This window comes from Neovison vison, chromosome 13 (genome assembly GCF_020171115.1).
Source record: "Neovison vison isolate M4711 chromosome 13, ASM_NN_V1, whole genome shotgun sequence".
Taxonomy (NCBI): domain Eukaryota; kingdom Metazoa; phylum Chordata; class Mammalia; order Carnivora; family Mustelidae; genus Neogale; species Neogale vison.
This window is the reverse complement of record NC_058103.1, coordinates 30985696-31006518: the sequence shown is the minus strand read 5'-3', so window position 1 is coordinate 31006518 and position 20823 is coordinate 30985696. Positions and strand designations below refer to the sequence as shown.

Here is a 20823-nt window from a genome sequence, read left to right as displayed (position 1 = left end):
AGGCAGTAGGCACTGCCCTTATAGCTGGGGGTACCAGACTGCAGAGCAAGCTCGGCGCAGGGCTGTGGGGAGCCCTGGAAGCCCAGGAAGGGGACAGTGTGGCATCGCTGGGGGGCGGGGTGGGGAGTGGCGGAGGGAAGGGCAACCTGGGATCATGGCTGGCTACCCTCAGTTTCTAGGTATTTGCTCACCTATCCCAAGCCCCAGCCTCAGAAGTCCTTCCAGCTGGCTGCACCCTGAAGCCAGCCCTCCCACTCACACAGGTCTGGCCCGGAGCCAGAGTCCAACAACTGTTTGTTGACTGGCTGAGGGAGCTGGTTGACGCCCTGGGGTTTCATTCCTGAAAGTCCAGCCGCCCCGCCCTGGGTGCCCTGCTCCTTGCCATTCATTGGGGCTCCACCTGAACCTGTTTTGTTCTCTGCCGTTTCCCAGGGCCTGTAAGAGTGCTGACACTTAACAGGCACTCGACACATACACGTGTTTAATCAATGCTGAGAACACAGACATGAACGGTCCGAATCTGGAGGACAAGGCAGAAGCATCAACCGACAACTGCAATTTGATGAGAGGTCTCTTGTGAGATGAGCTCAGGGGGCTGTGGGAATGTGTCCAAGGACTGTCTGGCCAACCCAGGAAGTCAGAGAAGTCTTCCTGGAGGAGATGGGCTCTGAAGGATGAATAGGAGTCCAACTGCGCAAGGACTACAAGAAATGGGATTCCTGGGATAAGCAGCAGAAGCAGGAAGGTGTGAGAGCATTCTTGAAAGGACACAGAGGGGGGGATGATGGGAACCAAGGGTGGTGCAGACAGGCCGAGGGGCAGACAGGAGCCAGGGCTGTGAGTAAAGGAACTAAAAGTACACGCAGATTCTGTCAAGACAGGGCCCTCAGGGACGCCTGGGTGGCTCAGGTGGTTAAGCAGCTGCCTTCTGCTCAGGTCATGATCCCAGAGTCCTGGAATCGAGCCCCACATCAGGCTCCTTGTTTGGTGGGGAGCCTGCTTCTCTGGCTGCCTCTGCCTGCCTCTCTGCCTGCTTGCATGTACTCTCTCTCTCTTCCTGGCAAATAAATAAAATCTTTAAAAAAAAAAAAAAAAGGCCCTCAGCAGAAGCGAGGAGGAGGCCTTCTGAGCCCCACCTTGGAAGGGAGTTAGGCATTCATGGGGGCTTCTAGCTAGATGATCAGAGATCTAATCTCTTGAGGAAAAGAGAGGACATTTTTTTAAAGGGCTTTTATTAAATTCTCCCCACACACAGCATCCCTTGCCCCACCGCCACAGCCCCGGGGGGTGTGTCCACCAAGAGAGGGCCCCATCAGTGTTCCCTGGTGGCTGAAGCTGGGCTTGTCCCTGCAGGTGCCAAGCTGGCTTCGCTGGGTGGTCCTGGAGCGGGAGGGGCTCAGAAACTGCGGAGGGAGGGAGGGAGGGCAGCTATGGGCACTGGCAGTTGAGGATAGTCTCCAGTGTCCGGACGGGAGGCTTGTCTCAACACACACCCTGAGAGATGCTCCTGAGATGCTGGGAGGGTCCCAAACAGGCCAGCTCCACCCCAGGGGGCACGGTGGGCAGCTGCGGCCAGGCCACCCCTCCAAAGGACAGTCCTGGGGAAAGTACGCCCTCCCAAGGAACCACGGAGTGGGGGGCACGGAGGAGCAACAGAAGAGACAGGGTCAGGCGCCGCTGTTTGCTGCAGCTGGCGGGAGAGTCCCTCCCCTCTTTGAGTCTCATTTCCTGTCTAAGGAAGAACTTGGCCTCTCCGTGATCTGTCTCTTCTTCATGAAACACTGGCCTTCATGCTTCATAGGCTCAACTCTTCAGCCGTGTTGGTCTAGGCACACTCAGTATGCTTCAAACAAGCGTGACACCTGGGCATCCCATCCATCCCATCCCCCTTGGGAGTGTGTGTTCAGATGGAGGAGCCCCTCTCCCCGCAGGCGAGCGCTGGCGGGGTGGGGTGGGGGTGGGGGACAAGCCAGAGCCCGGTCCGCCCCCTTTCCCGCCGGCCAGTCTTTACACGCTGCCCCCCAGGGGCCGGGGACGCCGGGCCTCACAGGAAGTTAGGCTCCCGCACCACGAGGCAGGGCGGGCCGCCGCCGCCGCCGTCGAGGGGCCGGTACACGAAGTGGAAGTCACGCTTGGGCTCGCTCCGCAGCAGGTAGCCCTTGATGCGGTGCGGCAGCGCCTCGTCCGCCAGCTGGAAGCAGCGCCCGTCCACCAGCACGAAGAGCCGGTGGTCCTGCGGCTGCAGCACCTCGAACTTCTCGGCGCACTGCGCGCACAGCGCCTCGGCCGGCGTGTCGGCCCGCGACGCCAGCGTCCGCGACTGTCGATCGGGCTCCAGGTACGACACGCAGATGAAGTCCTGCGGGGCGGGGCGGGGCGGAGGGGGCTGGCGTCACCCGCGGGGCCCAGGGACCCCAGGGGTGCGTCTCTCCCACACGCGACCCTGGGGAGCTGGCACAGGGCGCTGGAGCCGAGTGGCCTTGGACAAGTCCATTGCCCTCTCTGAGCCCCGGCTCTTCTCTACGCACAGAGGACTGCGGGAGCAGTCGTGGGGTTGGCAGTCGGGGACCCTGCGGCTGACCCCGCTGTGTGACCCACGGCCCCCGTCCTTCTGTCTCTGAGTCTCGCCTCTAGAGGCGCGGACCTGTCCGGGTTAGTCTGCAGGGATGCGTCTCAGCGATGAGGAGCGAGACCGCCCCCTGGTGGCTAGCCGGCGGCCTCGCCGTCATTATTCATCCGTCACCCACTTCCTCAACAATTCCTCCCCACGTTCCCCAGCCTCGCGTCCCGACCCCAGGCCCAGGGCTGAGGCACTGAGGCTGCATAAGTAAAATCGAATGTGCAGACCCCAGGCCCAGCAGCCCACGGTGCTAAGGCTGACGGAACCAGTTCGGCCCTCGAGGCTGGAGAAGCTTGGGGATGGCAGTGGGGGCTCCAAGGAGGAGGGGCGAGAGGCTTAGAGAAAGGGGAAGGGGCGCTGGGCCTGAAGGAGGGTTTAGGGTGGATGGAGAGGGGAACTGCAGGAACTAGGCGGGCACGGGTGAGGCGATGCCTGCGGGGTTGGGTCTGGGAACACAAGCGCAAACCTGAACAGCATCTCCACCTTCCTCCACCAGCTCCAGAGGGAGGGCCATACGGCGGAAGGTGGGGCCATCGAGTTCTTGCCTGGCTTTAATCTGCTCCCCCTGTGTGATCCTGACCTACCTGAGCCTCCACTTCCTCAACTGTAAACTGGGATAATGCGAGGCCTTACACCTTGGCTGTGAGGAAGCCGACAGAGTAACGCAGTGCCTTTGAAGTCCTTGTCGCACCTTGAAGGCAGGTAGGAGGCCGTGTGCGCGGGGCTGCCCCCTTGTGGAAGGCTGGTAACAGCACAGCTGTCTGGGGCCATGTTGAGGATGATGGTGGCCACAATCACCATTTCAGAGTGATTATAATTATAGCTACAGAGTGATGCCCTCCCCAGACCCCAGAGATCGCACTGAGGGGGTTCCTCGTCCCGCATCCCAGGCCTCTCTCATAAGTTTGACCTCCTCAGTGACGGGCACTGATGCTCTGCTTGGCCTAGCATTGGGAACATACAAAGTAGAAGCAAGAAGTAAGGAGTCCTGTGGTCAGGCTTGGATCAAGAGTGCTCGTGTTGTCACAGTGGAGAGACGTGCATCCCAGGAGGGGATGGGGAGTGGTGGTGGGCTGGGGGCCGTTCCTAACCAGCCCGAGAAAGCCAATCGGGTCGATCTCTTCCTAATCTCAAGTTCAGCGATGCCATGTTGGTAGCTTGAAATTGGCCGGAGTGCGAGTTATTTCCACCACGGAAATTGACAAGGGATCGAGCTTCTTTTTTTCTCCCCAGACAACCAGTTACTTATATTATCAAGACACCACTGATTAGAGGAGGGGAGACTTCATCTCAGTAGCCTAGAACATGTATTGGGGAGGCAGAGCTCATTTGGTCCCCAGTCCACCTGTGCTGATGGTAAAACTGAGTTCCAGAGAGGGGCAGAGATGGCTCAGGGTCACACAGCAAGTTAGTACAGAGGTAGGTGCAGAACTTCAGCTGTTTGCCTCCCAGACCTGGGTTTTGCCTGTTATAGAGAGGCCATCCTGAAAGCCATGGGTGGGGTTCAGGTCCAGTGTGTTCTGGGTGCCAAGGGAGTGAGACTACAGAGCTATTTACAGCTATGGCTTGCTGCCTGGCTTGATGTTTTAACTCTGTCCATTCTGCACACAGCCCAATCCCATTCTGTCCAGGCCCTGGGTGTGACATGTGAGCCATGGGCCCTCCCTTCCAGAGCAACAGCTTCAAATTTAGACAGTCGTGATACAGTGTGATACATCGCGAAACAGTGTGATACGTGCTATCTGTGGGGGGAAGCAGCCACAAGGAGCACAGAGGAGGGCATCTAACCTGGGCCGCAGGAGGGGAGGATAGGTGGGGAGGTGGTTCCAAGCCAGTGGAGGAAGGGAAACTGACGAGTGTTGGCAGAGGCTGAGCACAAGGGACTTGAGTTCAGCTCATTCAGGGAATGGGGGATTGGGTGACTGAATACTGTGTAGGGGTGTGGGGGAAGATGACAGTGTAAGAGGCAAGAGTCCTGGCCATGAACGGTTGAATACTGAGTGTGTCTAGGGAGAGCTGGGGAGAATAGTGGCTGGACTGGAGAGACAGGCTAAGGGCAGGGGACCCGGGCAGTGGACCCTGGCAGCTGCTACATTTGTCCAGGGACAAAAGAAAAAAGGCTGCAGGTCTGCTCATGGGCTCCCCAACGGCGAACTGGCAAGACTAGGTCCATATCTCCGGGCATAGCGGGCACTAAGGAGTGTGGATAAAATTCTCATTCCCTCTCCATCCCCCCTTCAGGTCCTGTCTGCTCAACTCAAACAACAATGGTGCTGTGATACTCTTCTAAAACTCTGCCCCCGCCATCTAGACGGTGTCAGGCTCGCTGAGCTGGGGAGCCATGGGACTCTGCCACACTGCCCGCCGTCCCTTGCCCCCCTGCCAGCCCACGGGTCCCTGCATCACCTGCACGGAGGAGCGCGAGGCTCGGGCCTTGTTGAGTGTGCGCCGGCGCTCCCAGCGGTGGATGGAGTCTTGCACCTCCAAGCTCAGCTGCCGGGTCACCGTGATCTTGTCGTAGTTCTTGATGTGCTCCAGGGCCCCGTAAGTGGTGGTCAGGTAGTAGGACCCTGCGGAGACAGGGCGGGGAAGCTGAGCTGGGACCACCTCGCTAGCCTCTCCAGGCTCCACCCACCACCGCTGTCTTCCTCCTAGTTCCACCCACCACCGCTGCCTGGGCACGCCTACTCCTAGGTCACCTGTGCCCCTGCGTGCACAAGCTTCCTGAGGTCCAGCACCGCCCCCCTCCAAAGATGGTCTTTGGCTCCCCTTCAGGATGGAACTTATTTTTTAAATGGGTTTTGAAATGTTAAAAAAAAATTTTTTTTAAAGATTTTATTTATCTATTTGACAGAGATCACAAGTAGGTGGAGAAGCAGGCCAGAGAGGAGGAAGCAGGCTCCCTGCTGAACAGAGAGCCCAGTGGGATGCGGGGCTTGATCCCAGGACCCTGAGATCATGACCTGAGCTGAAGGCAGAGGCTTTAACCCACTGAGCCACCCAGGCGCTCCTGGAATGTTTTAAAGTTTAAAGGACACACGACAAACTGATAATCGTGGATGTCTTTTGGGTTGGGGAAAGGGGAGGCTGGGAGACTTCTCACCATAAAGTGATGTGATATGCGGGTGTGTATGTCTGGGTGTGTGTGTCTAGACAGACACACACATATATGTCCTCGTCTAAAAAATACTTTTCAAGAGATGTAGAAAAATTTTAGTTATGGTTAGACTTTTACACACGATTTTTAAAGATTTAAGAGAAGTAAAAAATTCAAATTCTTCATTTCTCTGTTCCTTTTCACTTCTCAAGTTAATTCACAAGTGTTTCCAAAGGTAATTTAAGAGTTGAGATACTTCAGTCAGCAAAATTTACATGAGGTTTTAAGACAAAAGACAATCATTTGCATAGATGCTTACAATTTCACTCTTTTAAGCTTGCTAGGGATTTGAGTAAAAAGGTTTGCAAACCACTGACCTCGCTGAGCCCTGTCACTTTAGAGAGATAGAGGGTGGCTTGGTCAAGGTCATGTGGCTCTTCCATGGGCCTCCTTCCCACTTTCCAGGGCTCCCTCCCAAGCCCTTTAGGGGCTGGGACAAAAATTTCTCCTCTTGGTTTTTTATTTGTTTATTTGCAAGAGAGTGGGGGGGGGGACAGAGTGGGAAGGAGAGGGATAAGTAGACTCTGCATTGAGCATAGAGCTGGACGAGGAGTTTGATCTTACAACCCTGAGATTGTGACCTGAGCTGAAATCAAGAGTTGGACGCCTAACCGACTGAGCCCCCCAGGCACCCCCAGGACATGAATTTCTGACATGAGGCTGATTCTCGTAGTGACTAAAGAAAATCCCATCTTCTCTTTTTTTCTGAATAATTGAACTCAACTTTTGGGAGGGAAGGAACAATTAACTAAAAATGCTCACTTCCCAGACTCTCTTGCAGCTCGGAGTAGAGGGCAGGGGACCCCATTCTGGTTACTTAGACGTAAGTGGAAATCCTTGGTGGTGGGAGGACCTTCGAGGAAAGTCTTTTGAAAGGGTTGCTATGGTCTTGGGTTTTGCCTGTCTTCCTTCCTCCTGCCTGGAACACAGAGGTGAGCCGGAGGCACAGTGCTGTCTGCAGATCGGAGGTGACAGGCACAAAGACTCACATCCCACAGAACAATGGAAAGAGGTGCGTCCCGGATTTCCTGATGACAGGACTAAAAGCTGCCATCATCATCAGTTGCTTCTCCTATGATTTCTTTTCTTTTTTAAAAAAATTTTATTTATTTATTAGAGACAGAGTGAGAGTGAGAAAGATCACACAGGGAGAGGGAGAAGCAAACTTCCTGCTGAGTTGGAGCCCGATGTGGGACTCCATCCCAGGACCCCGAGATCATGACCTAAGCTGAAGGCAGATGCCTAACTGCCTGAGCCACCCAGGTGCCCCACTCCCCGACTTTTATTTATTTATTTATTTAAGATTTTATTTATTTATTTGACAGACAGAGATCACAAGTAGACAGAGATGCAGGTAGATAGAGAGAGGGGGAAGCAGGCTCCCTGCCGAGCAGAGAGCCTGATGCAGGGCTTGATCCCAGGACCCCGAGACCACGACCCAAGCCGAAGGCAGAGGCCTAACCCACTAAGCCACTCAGGCACCTCCTCCCCGACTTTTAAACTATTATTAGTTACATTGTGAGTTATCCGCAGCCCCAAGCATTCCTGTGACATTGGAGGACTACAAATTCCACACCAATATGGGAAAAAAGTTCACAGCCTGGCTGGGGAAGGTGTGATGTTCGTGTCAAAGCTAACCTAGAACCTGGGTTGGTATCCCTTATCAGAGAAGAGCCAGCCACAAAACCACTCCTGTGTCTCCCTTTCCAGTCTAGCTTAAAGCCAACTATGCCCAAACCCTTCCCTGGGGCCGCCAGACCTGGCTGTCCTCAGCATCCCTCTCTAGCTGGCGTGTCTCCCAGGCCCTGGGATCTCTGGGGAGTTACTGTCCTCTCTATGCCTGTTTCCTCATTTACTTTTCCCAGGATGCTGTGAAAAGTAAGTGAGATGAATACTGTCAAGTGCACGGCTTTAAGGTGTCAATAACGCAGGTGGTTAGGGGACCTCAGGCAGGGGGGCGTGGCGTGGCGGGATGGGAATCTCACCCTCTTGTGGCCAGCTTCCCTTTGACTTGGAACCATGCCATGCAGTACCCACGAGGACCACTAGGTGGCAGGCGATCCCCGCCCCCAGCTTGGGAGCTGGTTGTTCCCTTCCAGGAGTGTTGTCCTTTGATGGAGAAAACTCAGGACCCCTATTTGTAAAGCATGGCCACCCATCAGCCAGAGTGCAGAGGGGACGTGGGCAAAGATGTCCAGGAGGGTGCTTCTAGGAGAGGTCTGGATTTTTAGCAGGCTCCAGCCAGGTGCCCAGAGCTACCCGGGTCTCCCATTTGACCTTGAGTGCCCAGAGCAGTGGGAGCTGCAGAGAGAGGCTAGAAGGGAGCCTGGGTCCCATCTGCCCAGCATTCAGACCCCTTCTACTTGTTATAGGAAATCCCTGATCTCCCATGCCTGATATGTCTGCTGCAAAGAAATTGGGACCCAATCACTGGTCTTTTACCAAATTAGCAGCACCTGGAACGAGCTGAAAGAACACGGGTCTCAAAGGGCACAGAATCAGACTGGCAAGCCTTTCACTGAATGGAGAATGCTGGGGTGCCCAGAGTTTGAAAACCCCAAATCTACCCCGGCATGTGCACTTTCCCATGCCAGAGAAGTGACATGTCCAAGGTCTTCAGCCAATCAGAGGCAAAACCGGGATGGAAATCCAGCCTGCAAAACTCTTTTTAATCACACCTGTGTTCTCCTCTTACAGGGAAGTAAGGGCCAGCCTTTGCTCCAGGCATCTCTGATCTCCTCAGAGCACCAAGGGCAAGCGCTCTGCCTCCCCTTCCCCTCTAGGCAGCCTCTTCTTCTTCCTGGAGCCTCAGGGGCTTTGGGGATGGAGCACCGTGTGCCACCAGCCAGCTAGGACAGAAGGCAAAGCTGGGGACACTCAGGAACACTGTCCTCCAGCCCTGGCTGGTCTCTGTCCCTCTGCCCCTAGGCCCAGATTCTTCTAGATGGAGGCCTGCCAGCTGTCAGACTTGACGGGTTGAAGCCCCTGCCCCAGCTGGAGACCCCCACACCATCTAACTACCAGGGGGCCAACACCTGTAAGCCAGGGCCTGTCCTGGGTGCTGTGACTTCCCACTTTGGATGGATACCCAGGGCAGGAACAGAGAAAGGTGCAGGGAGGCCTCATGGTTTGTGCAGCATGACATAAAGTGTGTCCTGGGGCCCTCAGCTGCCACGGGCAGGGTCTGTCGCCACTTGGGGGCGGTACAGGGCTGCTGGGAGGAGCCACAGGCAGTGCCTTGGGTTAAAGAAACTGCCTTCGGCTCAGGTCAGGAGCCCAGGGTCCTGGGATGGAGCCCTGCATCTCTGCTCAGTGGGGAGCCTGCTTCCTCCTCTCTATCTCTGCCTGCCTGTCTACTTGTGATCTCTGTCTGTCAAATAAATTAATAAAATCTTAAAAAAAAAAAAAAAAAGACACAGCCCGCCTGCATCTTTACTCCTAGTAAACACCTCCTGGAGTCCTTAGAAATCTTCCCGTGGGGCCAGAGACGGACTCCTTCAGTTTGAGAGAGGCTGTAGTGTATTCAGGCAGACTTGGGTCAGAAACTATGAGCTAAGACTTTTCCTTGTTTACTTGAACTTGGCTTGTCTCAAAAACGCTCAACATAGCCCAGCTAGAACAGCACTCCTGCCTTAAGGACCTTGGCTTTCTCACCCAAACCCTGTATGGGCTTCAGGAACAGAAGATCCCGAGAGGCTATGGCAGTATGGTGGTGGGAAGTCCAAGTCCATAAGGAAAGGGTTGTTGGGCCAAGGATGTCCCTGCCCTGTCCCTGCTCAGCACTGTAGTTGGCCTGCAGCCCCATCTGGCCACAAGGACTCAGGCTGAGGACGGAGTAGGAGTCACTGTGGCCAGGGCGTGGCTGACTACCGCTGGAGAATGAGCCAGCTTGGAGCATGGCAGAGCTCCATAGTCTCACTCCATCCCTCAAAGGACTTTTGGGGACATTGTCTCTGAGAACCTACAACAATCTATGGGGCTTGGGACCAGTCCTTTAACAGGATTTGTAGTGATTTCTTCCCAGGGAGACCAGCAGCAGTGCCCACTGTGGAAAAATTGAAAATCGGGAAATAAAAAGAAGGCACTCTGTGCTCTCTGCTCTGGGCCTTCCATGGTCATCTGAGTCATATCCTGCCCCACTGCGCTATCCCACTAGCCTACTTCATTTCTTCTCCATATCCATCAGATGCGTCAGATGAGAAATGTTTTCTTTGGTTTATTTGTTTAATTTAAATATTTGAAGTCTGACATCCTCCCTCTGCCAACTGTAATAAAATTTCACAAGACCTGTTGTCATCTGGTGTAATTTAGAAGCTCAGTCAATATCTGTTGAATGAATGAGTATATGGCCTTTTCCCAGGTAACTGCTGAGTCTAAGTGCTTTTCTTATTGATTTATAAGAGCCTTTTACATATTAAGGCTATTAATTTTTGGTGTGCTAGTTTGTAGAACACTTTCCCCTAGTTTACTGTTAGTATCTTATTCTATTATGGTAAATTTTGACATGTAGAAGTTTTACCCTTTAGAGGTTCTATGTAATTAGGTAGCCAGAAGACAGCAGCTAATATTCCCGCTGAGAGCTCTGGACGGATTGCTATACTACTCAAGGGCTAGTCCTAAGAACCAGGGTACTCCAGGTTTGGGGCAGGAAGCCAGTTCTGCTCACAGCCCCCTAACCCTCCCTACCCCCCGTTCCCTTCTATTTGTTCCCCTTCGTGAAAGACAGATCAGTGTTGTCTGGAGGTCTCTGCCCACCCCTTCAGCCTTGTGGTGCTTTCCTGTGCATGCTCAGGGCCAGAGAAATCAAGGAGGAAGTCTCATGAAGGCCTGACGTAGAGGCTCCGAAGTGTGGGGTTCAGAATGAAGCAGTCATTCATTCTCACGAGACTATGAGCCTTGACTGCCCCGTCTTGCACCGGAGCCCAAGAGCCTGGCACACAGTAGGGACTCACCGAGTAGGTGCTGAATGGATGGATGAATGGGTGGGTGGACGGACAGATGGGTGAGTAGCTATGTGGGTGCGTGGGTGGATGGGTGGATGGATGGAGAGGGAGGGGTGGTGGGTGATGGGTGGGTAGGGATGGATGGATGGATACCCTGGGCAACAGATCAGCCCTACTGAAAGAAGCCTGGTTTCCGCTGAAATCCTACATTCTCTGGAAGACAAGTTGTTCCAGCGGCAGACAATTTTTAACTAACGAGGAGAAATACATAGTTCCAGAGGTCCCCGAGCCCTCGTCCAAGTTCGACGTGACAGCCAGTTTCAAGGCTTTCCACGCTGCCCTGAGTTTCCAAGAACTCACAGAACCACACTCTTCACACTATCCCCCTAAAACTGCAAACAAGATGCAAAGAAGACCAGCTTATCTCAAGAACCACAGGGCATCTCGGGGCTTCCTCAGAGCTGAGGTCTGGGTGGGCTGTACCTCAGGGATTCCCGGTGGAGGAGTGGCCAAGGCTAAGTGGGTGGGGGGAAGTGGTGGGAAGGGCGAAAGGGGAAGGGAAACTGAGCGTGGGGTGGAGCAAACCACTCTGCCATCATCCGACTGGGGAGTGCAGGGCTCCTTGTCATAGCATTAAGCTTCTCTCACGGACAGGGGGGCCTGGCCAGGGCTGAAGGAGCAAGGGGCCGACAGCTCCCAGGGCCACCCTTGTCTAAGAACTGATCATTATTTCTTGCTCAGACTCCTTTCCATGGGTCTACCCACTGCTTCAGGCTTACCTTTTGTGCTGTTCCCTTTAATACCTTTCCCACTTTAACTGTTTAGCTCCTATCCACCCGTCAATGCTCAGCTCAGGTATCACTTCCTCCTGGAAGCCTTCCCTGACTGCACAGCCTAGGCAAGGGGATCCCATATGCTCTGGGCTTCCCATCATTCCAACATTTGTCAAGAAGTGGTGACAGATCTCTTGACAGGCCCAGCTCCTCTGCTTGTCTGTGACCCCCCCCCCACCAAGAACAGCACCTACATGGGGCCCGTGTCTTGTCCCCACGGCTCTGTGGAATCTGGCATCTGGGAAGGGTTTATTGGGCTGTGTAGGACACCCTGGGCTTGGCTGAGGCCGGTGGTATGCGTCAGGCTCGGTGGCCAGCCCGGTGGCCCAGGGCCTGGCCAGGGCTGGCGACTCACCCTCCCCCAGCTGCAGGGCGGGGTCCATGAGCTCCATCATGTACTCCACGTTGAGGAGCATCTCCGTGAGGTTGCTGCGGGCCAGCACGTACATGAGCACGGGCAAGAAGTCGTCTGCCCCGTAGGGCTTCCCTGGGAGGAGAAAGGATGCACAAGGTAGTGAGCATGAGGGTCTCGGTGTGAGCTGTTCCCCGGCCGGAGGAAGAGCAGTGGTTTACTGGGGCAGTGATGGTTACCCCTGGAAGAGGAACCTTGCTGCTTTCTCAGGACTCAGGACAGGGGCGACCTGGGATCAGCCGTCTCAGGGAGGTCCGAGACACGGTCCAGGTTTAGGAAGAAGGAACCGAGAGAGACACCCTCCCCTGGAGTGGGCAGGAGCCAGCCCCTCCCTCTTGCCCAGCTCTTTCCCCTCAACGCCCTTGGCTGCTTTATTTTTTCATTTTTAAAGATTTTATTTTTAAGTAATCTCAACACCCAACGTGGGGCTTGAACTTACCACCCAGAGATCAAGCATCGCACGCTCCAGCAACAGAGCCAGCCAGGCGTCCCTTCCTCTCCTGGCTGCTTATTCAACAGTCAAGTTCATATCACACTTATTCACCATATCACACTTATTCTGGGAGCCACCCAGAAACAGCTGTCTCTCTAGTAATGATGTATTCTGAAAGGTCTCCTTGTCCCTTTTCACCACACAGCTCCCCTTCCAACTGCTAAACAGAAAGCCCTCCCTTCACCAGTACTATGTGGTTGGAAGTTCTACCATTCAGCCTTCACTCCACTGGGTTCAGTAGGGTCCTTTCCAGAGGGGGTTCTTTTAAAATGTAAATACCTCTGAAAGGAATAACCCAACACAGGGCACCTGGGTGGCTCGGTCAGTTAAGCATCTGCCTTCGGCTCAGGTCACGATCCCGGGGTCCTGAGATAGAGCCCTGTGTCGGGCTCAGTGGGGAGCCTGCTTCTCCGTCTCCCCACCCCCTGCTCGTGCTCTCTTTCTCTTTTTCTCTCAAATAAATGAATAAAATCTTAAAAAAAAAAAAAAAAAGGAAAAGGAATAACCCATCACTTCTGCTTTTGTGGAAAACGGTCACATGGCTCAGAGCCTCTGACGGTAACAGATGCCTTGGAGAAGAGAGGAAGGAGGGACGGTGGGCCTGAGGGACGCCTTCCCACCGTGGTTCTGGGCTGGCTCTGGAGACTGACTGTTTGGCAATGCAAAGTCAAAGGCTGGCCACGGAGGGGAAGAATTCCTACAAGGACAGAATCTGCTGGAGTCCCTCAGTGGGCATCTTGGCATACCTCTGAGTACACTGGGGAGAAGGAAAACTTGGCTGAGCAGCTTTGCACAGTGGGGAATGGTCATACAGAGCCCCCGGACTCAGCTGGAGGTGACAGGAGAACTGTAGAAAGATCCATACCATGGCTGCTGCCCTTTCTGTCTTGGGTGAGATTAATAATCGGTCCAAATACATGCCAAACAATTAAAGTTCTGTCAAAGATGTATTCCTACTTGACACGTTTTACAAAGGAGTTGGGTGACTGTAGGCAAACATAGGATCAAACAGTAAAATCTGAATAAAAATGTAAATGTCAGGAGAACTCGAAATTACCAGAAGAACTGTAAGCCACAGGAAGAACAGAGATGTGAATGAGCAAGGACCCAAGCAAGTGTGCCTTTAGTGCCTCAAAATTGGGTTGAGCTTCCTGGTAGCCAAAGTGAAGAGGAAAACACAATCAGTTACCTGCTTCTCATTGACCATGAGAAGAAAACACACCAGTTTCTCGGGGGCCCAAAGACATCTCTCTAAGGCTTGGGGCTAACATAAACATTTCCCATGTAGCTTCACAAAGGGGACACGATCGGTAAGTTCCTTTGGCCCACACAGGGGCTTAGGTTGACTTCTAGATTTTCATTGTGTTGCCTCAAGATGTGGCTCTGGGTGAGCGCTTCTGGGAAAGGAGTTAGAATTTCATCACTCGTCCTGTCTGCTCCCCTCCAGTCCCTGAGGATGAGGAAGGGCCACGAGAAGAGCAGAGTCACACCAGACACAGGTACCCGAGAGGGTAATCAACCCTGTTTTGCTGAGATCAGCAGCCTGGGCTGTGTGCTAACATTTCCAGAACTCGAGCTACAAACCCCAGTGAAAAGTGCTCCCAGTGAGTGGCCAGAACAGGTTGGCCAAGGCCCACCTGATCATTCTTTTAAGTTCATTCATTCATTCACTCACTTAAGCCCTCTTACTAACCACTCTATTCCTTGGGTGCTACCTCGCCAGGTAATAAGATCTGATTTTTCTGGATTCTGGTGGGGACCAGAAAGATGGGAGTAAGAGAAACAGCGTGAAAGAGGTTTTGAAAGGAGAACTCTGTGTTGAATTCAGCAGCCCCTCTCTTCCGCTGCCTGAGTCTGTGCAGGCGGCAGTCTCTTAGGGAGCTGGTGCACCCTCTTAGGGCACTGGGGCACTCTCTTGTGGTGCTGGGGCACCCCTGAGGGGTACAATTGAGCACTGCTCTGGTGGGATCCCCATGTCACACCTCTCCAGCACACACCAGGCCAGCCTCTCCTCCCACGTCCTCCAAGACCCCCGGACAGCCCTGGGGTGCCCGATAATGTCTGTCCAAGGGGTGCCCCTTCGGCTCACAACTTGTCCTTGCTTGCTTTTCCAGAGAACCCTGTGCCTTGTGGCCAGCTTCCTGGCCACACTCTGTTCCTACATCTGCAAAATGGGGCCAGCAACACCAGCCCTGATGGCCTTCCAGGGTTTTTAAGAAAATAAGATGAGAAAATACAAATGTGTCCCAGACCTGAAAAGTGCTACAGAAAACTGAGCTGTTACTGACATCTCTGTTCTGCTTTCTCAAGTGGCCTCAGTTTTTCCATCCGTGAAATAAACAGGCTGCAGGGGTTGGTAACACATACAGTCAGACCCAGACCATGAGCCTCAGCTGTGTGACCCCGGGCTAACCTCTATACCTCTCTGAACCCGATTTCTAGCCATGCATGATGTGACACAGATCACACGACACGCTATGGGATTTTGGTGAGAATTCTATACGAAGATGTACCCAGAGGGCTCCCACATGCTCCCTGGAAAATGCCTGCTAAAAAAAATCTATTCTTCCCCCTTCCAGCTCTGTGTTTGGAGGCTCTCTTGGTTATTTGTTGCAAGGTTCCTGTCCCCTCCCTGCACCAAATGAATCTATTTTGGAGAAAGAAAGCTTTGCCCTAACCTTTAAAAGCCTGAGACACAACTTAAAGGTTCCTGGAGCAAGATTTTGTGCCGGAAGTTGTTTTTCATATTGATAATTATTAGAATCCTGGCCCACAGGAGAGTCTTCTCTGGTCTGAGTTATGAGATGGGAACTGAGGGGACACAGTCCTGTGCCTTTTGGAATTCACCTCTAACTCCCTCGCTGGCAGAGAGCTGATGGAATTTCACCAGGCTTCCAGAACGCCAATTTCTGCTTGCAGTCGTGTTAATAAATCACCGGGGAATATGATCAGGTGAGCTCCTGTGCTTACAGGCAGCAGTTCACCACCAGCCCAAGCTTCCCTTTGGGAGTCACTGGGTCATGTCCAGAGTCGCTGTTTGGGGGTCACATTAGAATGGGGGTGCTCCAGGCCCCAAGGCCAGGGATGTTGCCAAGTAGCCTATGATACCCAGGAGAGCCCTGCATCCTAAAGACGTATTGGGCCCCAGATGTCTACAGTGCCAAGGGTGAGAAGCTCTGCTTGAGGGGGTAATGACCTTCAGCAAGAAGGAGGGTCCAGCTCTGGCCCTAGTTTTGGGACTAAGAGGCCTTCTGGACTGTGGCTCTGTGCCCTGCAGAGATGCAAAGTTGCTCCTTCTTCTCCCTGTGCTCTTCCTGAGAATCCTGGCTGACGCTCAGGAAGGGCTTTGGGGCGCATCTCCTTGGTTCACAGCACATTCTGTTCAGCCACCCTGTTACTGGGTTCCCGTGATCCCCTGACTGCCCCTCCAACTACCCGTGAGCATCCCCTCTTTATCCCTGCAGCACACAGCGAGGGGCACAGCAGAGGTGAACGGGAAGCTGGGTTCCCGGATCCAGCGGGCCTCTCCAGAGACCTTTGAGTCCTTCCCACACCTGGCCGGAGCCAAGTGTTTCATCATGTCCTAGAAACCAGCCCTCGCTGGCAACGTTCCCATTTCTGTCAAGGAGGCCCCTGCCCCCAATCCCAGGATGCAAGGCCTGGAAGTAACCCCTGACTCTGGGGCACTCCGTATTTCTCAAGAACCATCAATGGTTCCCCACTGCTTAGAGAATCAAGTCTAGATCCCTTTGCCTGATGTTCAAGGCCTTCCACAGTAACACCTTTCCAACATGACTGACTCTACTCTCTTCTAGCCACATCATCTAGCCGATGGCTTCAGAATGGGTCACCTGCATTCCAGGCCCTTGGGACTGGCCACAGTCAGCTGGCTTCTCCTTGCCTTCCACAGGCCTCAACCTTCTGTCTCCCACCCAGCACCAACATTTGCAGGACACTCTAAAAATGCAAAGCATATTTTATAAACATTACACTACTGAATTCCTAAAACAACTTTGTGAGGTGGATTAGATTCAATTGTGCCCGCTTTATGGATGAGGGGAAGTGAGCTGCGGGGAAGGTAAGCTAACTTGCCTGAGGTCACGAGGCTACGATGCGGTGAACCAGGACTTGAATGCAACTTTTTTTTACACAGGATCCCATGTTCCTGCTACTTTAGCATTCCTCCTTCAAGTTCCACCTCCTCCACGGAGCCCTCCTGGGCTGCCTCAGCTACTGGTGCTTATTCTACACTCTACTTTCCAACTCCCAACTCAGAACGACATTCTGCCTTCATCACCTTCCCTTACACATTCCTCTGCGCTGAATCATGGGCGGCTCCTTGAACTCCAAAGGCACTTTCAATCCTTGTGCCTTTGCACACCCAGTTCCCTCTGCCCGGGACACCCTCCCGAGCTCTCCCTTACACACTTCTCCTTGCCCTCTCCCACATCTTCACGCACAACTGGACACTTCGTGCTCTAGCTCCCAAACACCTTGACTAGTTCAGAGCCCTTTTCCTTGGACTGTGAGCTCCCTGAGGGCAGGGATGGAGGCTGAGTAAGCTGGTGCAAGCCTCTTAACCTGTCTGAGGCTCTGCCCTTCCCAGTCCCCAGCTCAGGGCTTGGGATGTTAGACACTGACAGCAGACTGAACCGAGCCACATGTGTGTTCCTGCTGGCATCCACTCGGTTGTGCCCCGGGTCGGGGCCATGATCAAGGAGACTAGGAGCTGCTGTGAGTCTTAGGCAGTGGTGCTGGGAAATGCCCACCAACTGAAGGGAAAGAATAAACTGATTGCAGGGTTTTCCAATTCCTACAGTTTAACTATTGCCACAGTGGCCCATTTCAAGCTACCAGTGTGAACACGGAGGTAGGGAGCGAGGCACGCGATTAGCTGTGTCCCATGACCAGCTGACTCAGCATACCCGTGGGCTTGGATTCACCAAGCCCCATCTCACCGTGAGCAAACGGAGGTCCAGAGAACTTTCCTCAAAGCCCCGCAGCTGGTGTCCCAGTAGTGGAGCTGTGACGTGAATCTGGGTCTCTCTATGACGGGCTCATGGGCTCTCTAACCTTCTAGCGACTTGAGGACAAACAAAAGCTTCGAGCATCGTTGAAATGCACCAGTTCCTCCCTGATATTCCAGGGGAGTTAGGGCCTCATTCTCCTTCCCCTGGAGCCAGGAGCCCAAGGCATGAGCTCAGCCCACGCACAGCGGGCAACAGGCAGTGCCCTTGGGATGCAGAGGCATAGTTCCAAATGACTGTCCTGGGTTTGGACATCTGGCTTGCATGGATCAGAGACCACGTCCATCAGGCTGTGCTCCAAAACCCCAAGGGGCTGCGGCCGGCACTTCCTGCTTTCTTGTTTGCCCAAATAGCATCTGTTTTCCATCTGGAGGCACGGCGGGGAGCTGATCACACTTTCAAGAACTGGCGGCGCCGTATGCCTGTTTCACTGGGGGGCAGGTTTTGGAGGAGAGTTCTGACTTAAAAAAAAATGAGCTGAACGTGCTCACTGGGGTCACGCAGACTGCGGGGAGCACTGCATTAGGGGACCCCCAATCCCGCCAGCTCTGTGACCTGGGGCCACTCACTCTGAGCCTCAGTGTTTTCATCTGAAAACTGGGAATAATAATAACATTCACTCAGACCGTCACGCGGGATTGTGGGGAGCATCAGGTGAGTTGCTGGATTAAAAATCAGGTTTTGTCATCTGGGAGGAATTACCTAAAAAGAGGAGTTGGCGTATGTTTCTGGAAAGCACTAGGTAGTAATGATTTTTTTTTAAGAGGGCCACTTCATCTCCGTCCCAACTACTCAACTCGGCGGCTGTAACAAAAGCAGCCACGGACACCGTGTGAGTGAGCAGATGTGGCTGTTTCAATGAGTTTATTTACAAAATCAAGTTGGGGGCCAGAGTGGGCCCACAGGTTGTGTTTCGCAGACTCCTGATCAAGAGAGATGAAAGGTGTATCCTCTTACTATAATTGTCCCTCCAAACCTGTTGACTGGCTCTTACTGAAAGCAGGGGTTGATGCAATAGTCCTGGGGCAGACAAGGCTCATGACTGTGATATGCCTTGGCTTTTTGTCCTCCTCCATAATTTTCCCTTAAAGCCACTTCCTTCCTCTACGAAGTTTTATCTGAAGACCCCCCATTTCCCACCATCCAGGTTAGTGCCCTCATGATGGGTTTCCCCCGGGCCTGTCGCTGCAGGATGGGAAAACAGACTTTCCATTAATTCAGGCCTCCCCCGACCTTCTAACTCAGAACTGTGAGCTCCTCTGACACCCCCGGCCCCTTCAGCCTGCCTGCTAGTAGGTTTCAGCATCTGATGATGTCGTTTGGACTTCTGTCTCCTGATTTATTACCTGCATGGCCTCACCAGAAAGAAAGCTATGTGAAGGCAGGGGCCCCTTGTGTGCACCACTCCTAATGCCGTCCTTCCCCAGTGCTCGGCATGCAGTCGGTGTTTAATAAATCTATCTGCTAAGTGAATGTGTGGATGTCATCTGCTGCCCTATGTGACAGACACTTGCTTGTGCTTCATGTTCCCTCTTGAACTGTGACCATCTTAAAAACAGGGACTGGGGTGGGGGTGAACCTGGGTGGCTCAGTTGGTGAAGCATCTGCCTTCAGCTCAGGTCATAATCCCAGGATCCCGGGATGGAGTCCTACATCCGGCTCCTCGCTCAGCAGGGAGCCTGCTCCTCCCTCTGCCTGCTGCTCCCCCTGCTTGTGCTCTCTCTCTCTCACAAATAAGTTAAAAAAAAACCAAACAAAACAAAACAAAAAACCAAAAAACTAGGGACTGGGTTTTCCTGGTAACACCCATATCGTCCAGAAAGGTTAGTCGGGACTGCTGACTGGATGCATTTATTTGCCAGAAACACAGAATGGGAGGAAGTGGAGAGCATCCATAACGGGAGGTTTTCAGTGTATGTTTCCAGGGTGAGCCTTCCATGCGGGGTTATTTTATAGAGAACTTAGCTTCTCTGGTTGATTCCCCGTGGGGGCTGGCCTGCAAATGGTCCCCAGCTAGTTCTGTGGCCTCTTGGGAGCTCTCTGCGACCAGACTGTGAACCACTGGTCTGGTCTGAGCTCCCGGCTTCACGGTCGAAACGCCCGGCCAGAGCCCAGGGAGCAGGACGATTGGGTGGAAGCCCCACCCTTGCAGGGTGGGGCTGACATGAAGTGAGAAGCCAGCCGTCCACCCACTAAGAAGCCCCCCCCCACCCCACCATCTACCCTGTTGGGTCACTCGGGCTGTCTGCAGATGCTGTCTGAGCGTCAGTTCTGCTTTGAACAAGACTGCATCCCGGAGAGCACTCCAGCTCCCCAGGTTCCTCTTCCGGCAGCTCAGCCCACAAGCCAGTCCAGCCCCATGGGCCATGGGCTTGGAGCCCGGCAGCCAGAAGTCCCAGCCTGGCTGGGAAAGGCATGAGGCCACCTGTGACTTGGGTCTGACTTCCCTGAGGTCGTTCCCTGACCCTGGCCACCCTGAAGAGGCAGGACAGCGCAGGGGCTCAGCCCGGGATCCGGATCCAAGTTCCAGCTCTCTACCACTCCCCGGCTCGGGTATGACCCTGAGTGTGCAGGCCAATCTCACTGAGCCTCAGTTTCCTCGACTGTACCACGGGGACAACCATAGTGTCCACACCTCCTGAAGTGCCTGGGAGGAGTCAGTGATGAGGCGGTTGGAAAGAGATGAACATGGTGTCTGCGGGCTCCTGGGAGGTGAGAACTGTCAGACACGGCTATGAGGCGAGACAGCAAGGGGACAGTGTCCTCATCCTCAGAGCATGACATCTCAGAGGGCCCGAACCCCATGGCAGGTGTGGAATGTAAAAGGTTATGGGCGGCACCTGAGTGGCTCAGTCAGTTAAGTGTCTGACACCTGATTACAGCTCATGATCTCAGGGTGGTGAGATCAGGCCCCACATTGGGCTCTATGCTCAGCGGGGAGTCTGCCTGAGGGTCGCCCTCCCTCTCCCCCTCTCTCCGTGCATGTTCTCTCTCAAATAAATAAATACAAATAAATAGTGAAATAATAAATTACCAATTATTATAAATAATATATAATATAAATAAAATAATGATAATAGAAATAATAAAATTTTTAAAAAGTAAGGTTATGCTTTGCTTCCAGGCCTGGCCCTCACGTTCTCTGTCTCTCTGTCACCTGGAAGTCAGTGCCCAGAGGACTGAATACCAAGCCTGCCTCAGCCTGGTCCCTGAATGCGGAGCAGCGCCTAGCCCCACCCCCACACCCTCCTGCGTTCGACTAGACTGACCGGAGTCAGAAACGAACTTTCCCTGGACGAGACTAGAGGGTTTATCTGTTACAGCAGCGAGTAATTTCC

The 20823-nt window shown here is 53.6% G+C and overlaps 1 protein-coding gene across 1 annotated transcript in view; it reads right to left on the bottom strand.

Annotated features, from left to right (window-relative positions):
- Positions 1 to 1213: 1213 nt before the first annotated feature.
- Positions 1214 to 20823, bottom strand: part of RIN3 (Ras and Rab interactor 3) — an 82728-nt gene continuing 63118 nt past the window's right edge. Inside the window, exons 8-10 of the mRNA XM_044232330.1 lie at positions 11909 to 12040; positions 5027 to 5190; positions 1214 to 2359 (exon numbers count right to left, since the gene is read on the bottom strand). Of these exons, the coding sequence (XP_044088265.1) occupies positions 2045 to 2359; positions 5027 to 5190; positions 11909 to 12040 (611 nt within the window). The 3' untranslated portion in view covers positions 1214 to 2044. The remainder of the gene's footprint in view (positions 2360 to 5026; positions 5191 to 11908; positions 12041 to 20823) is intronic.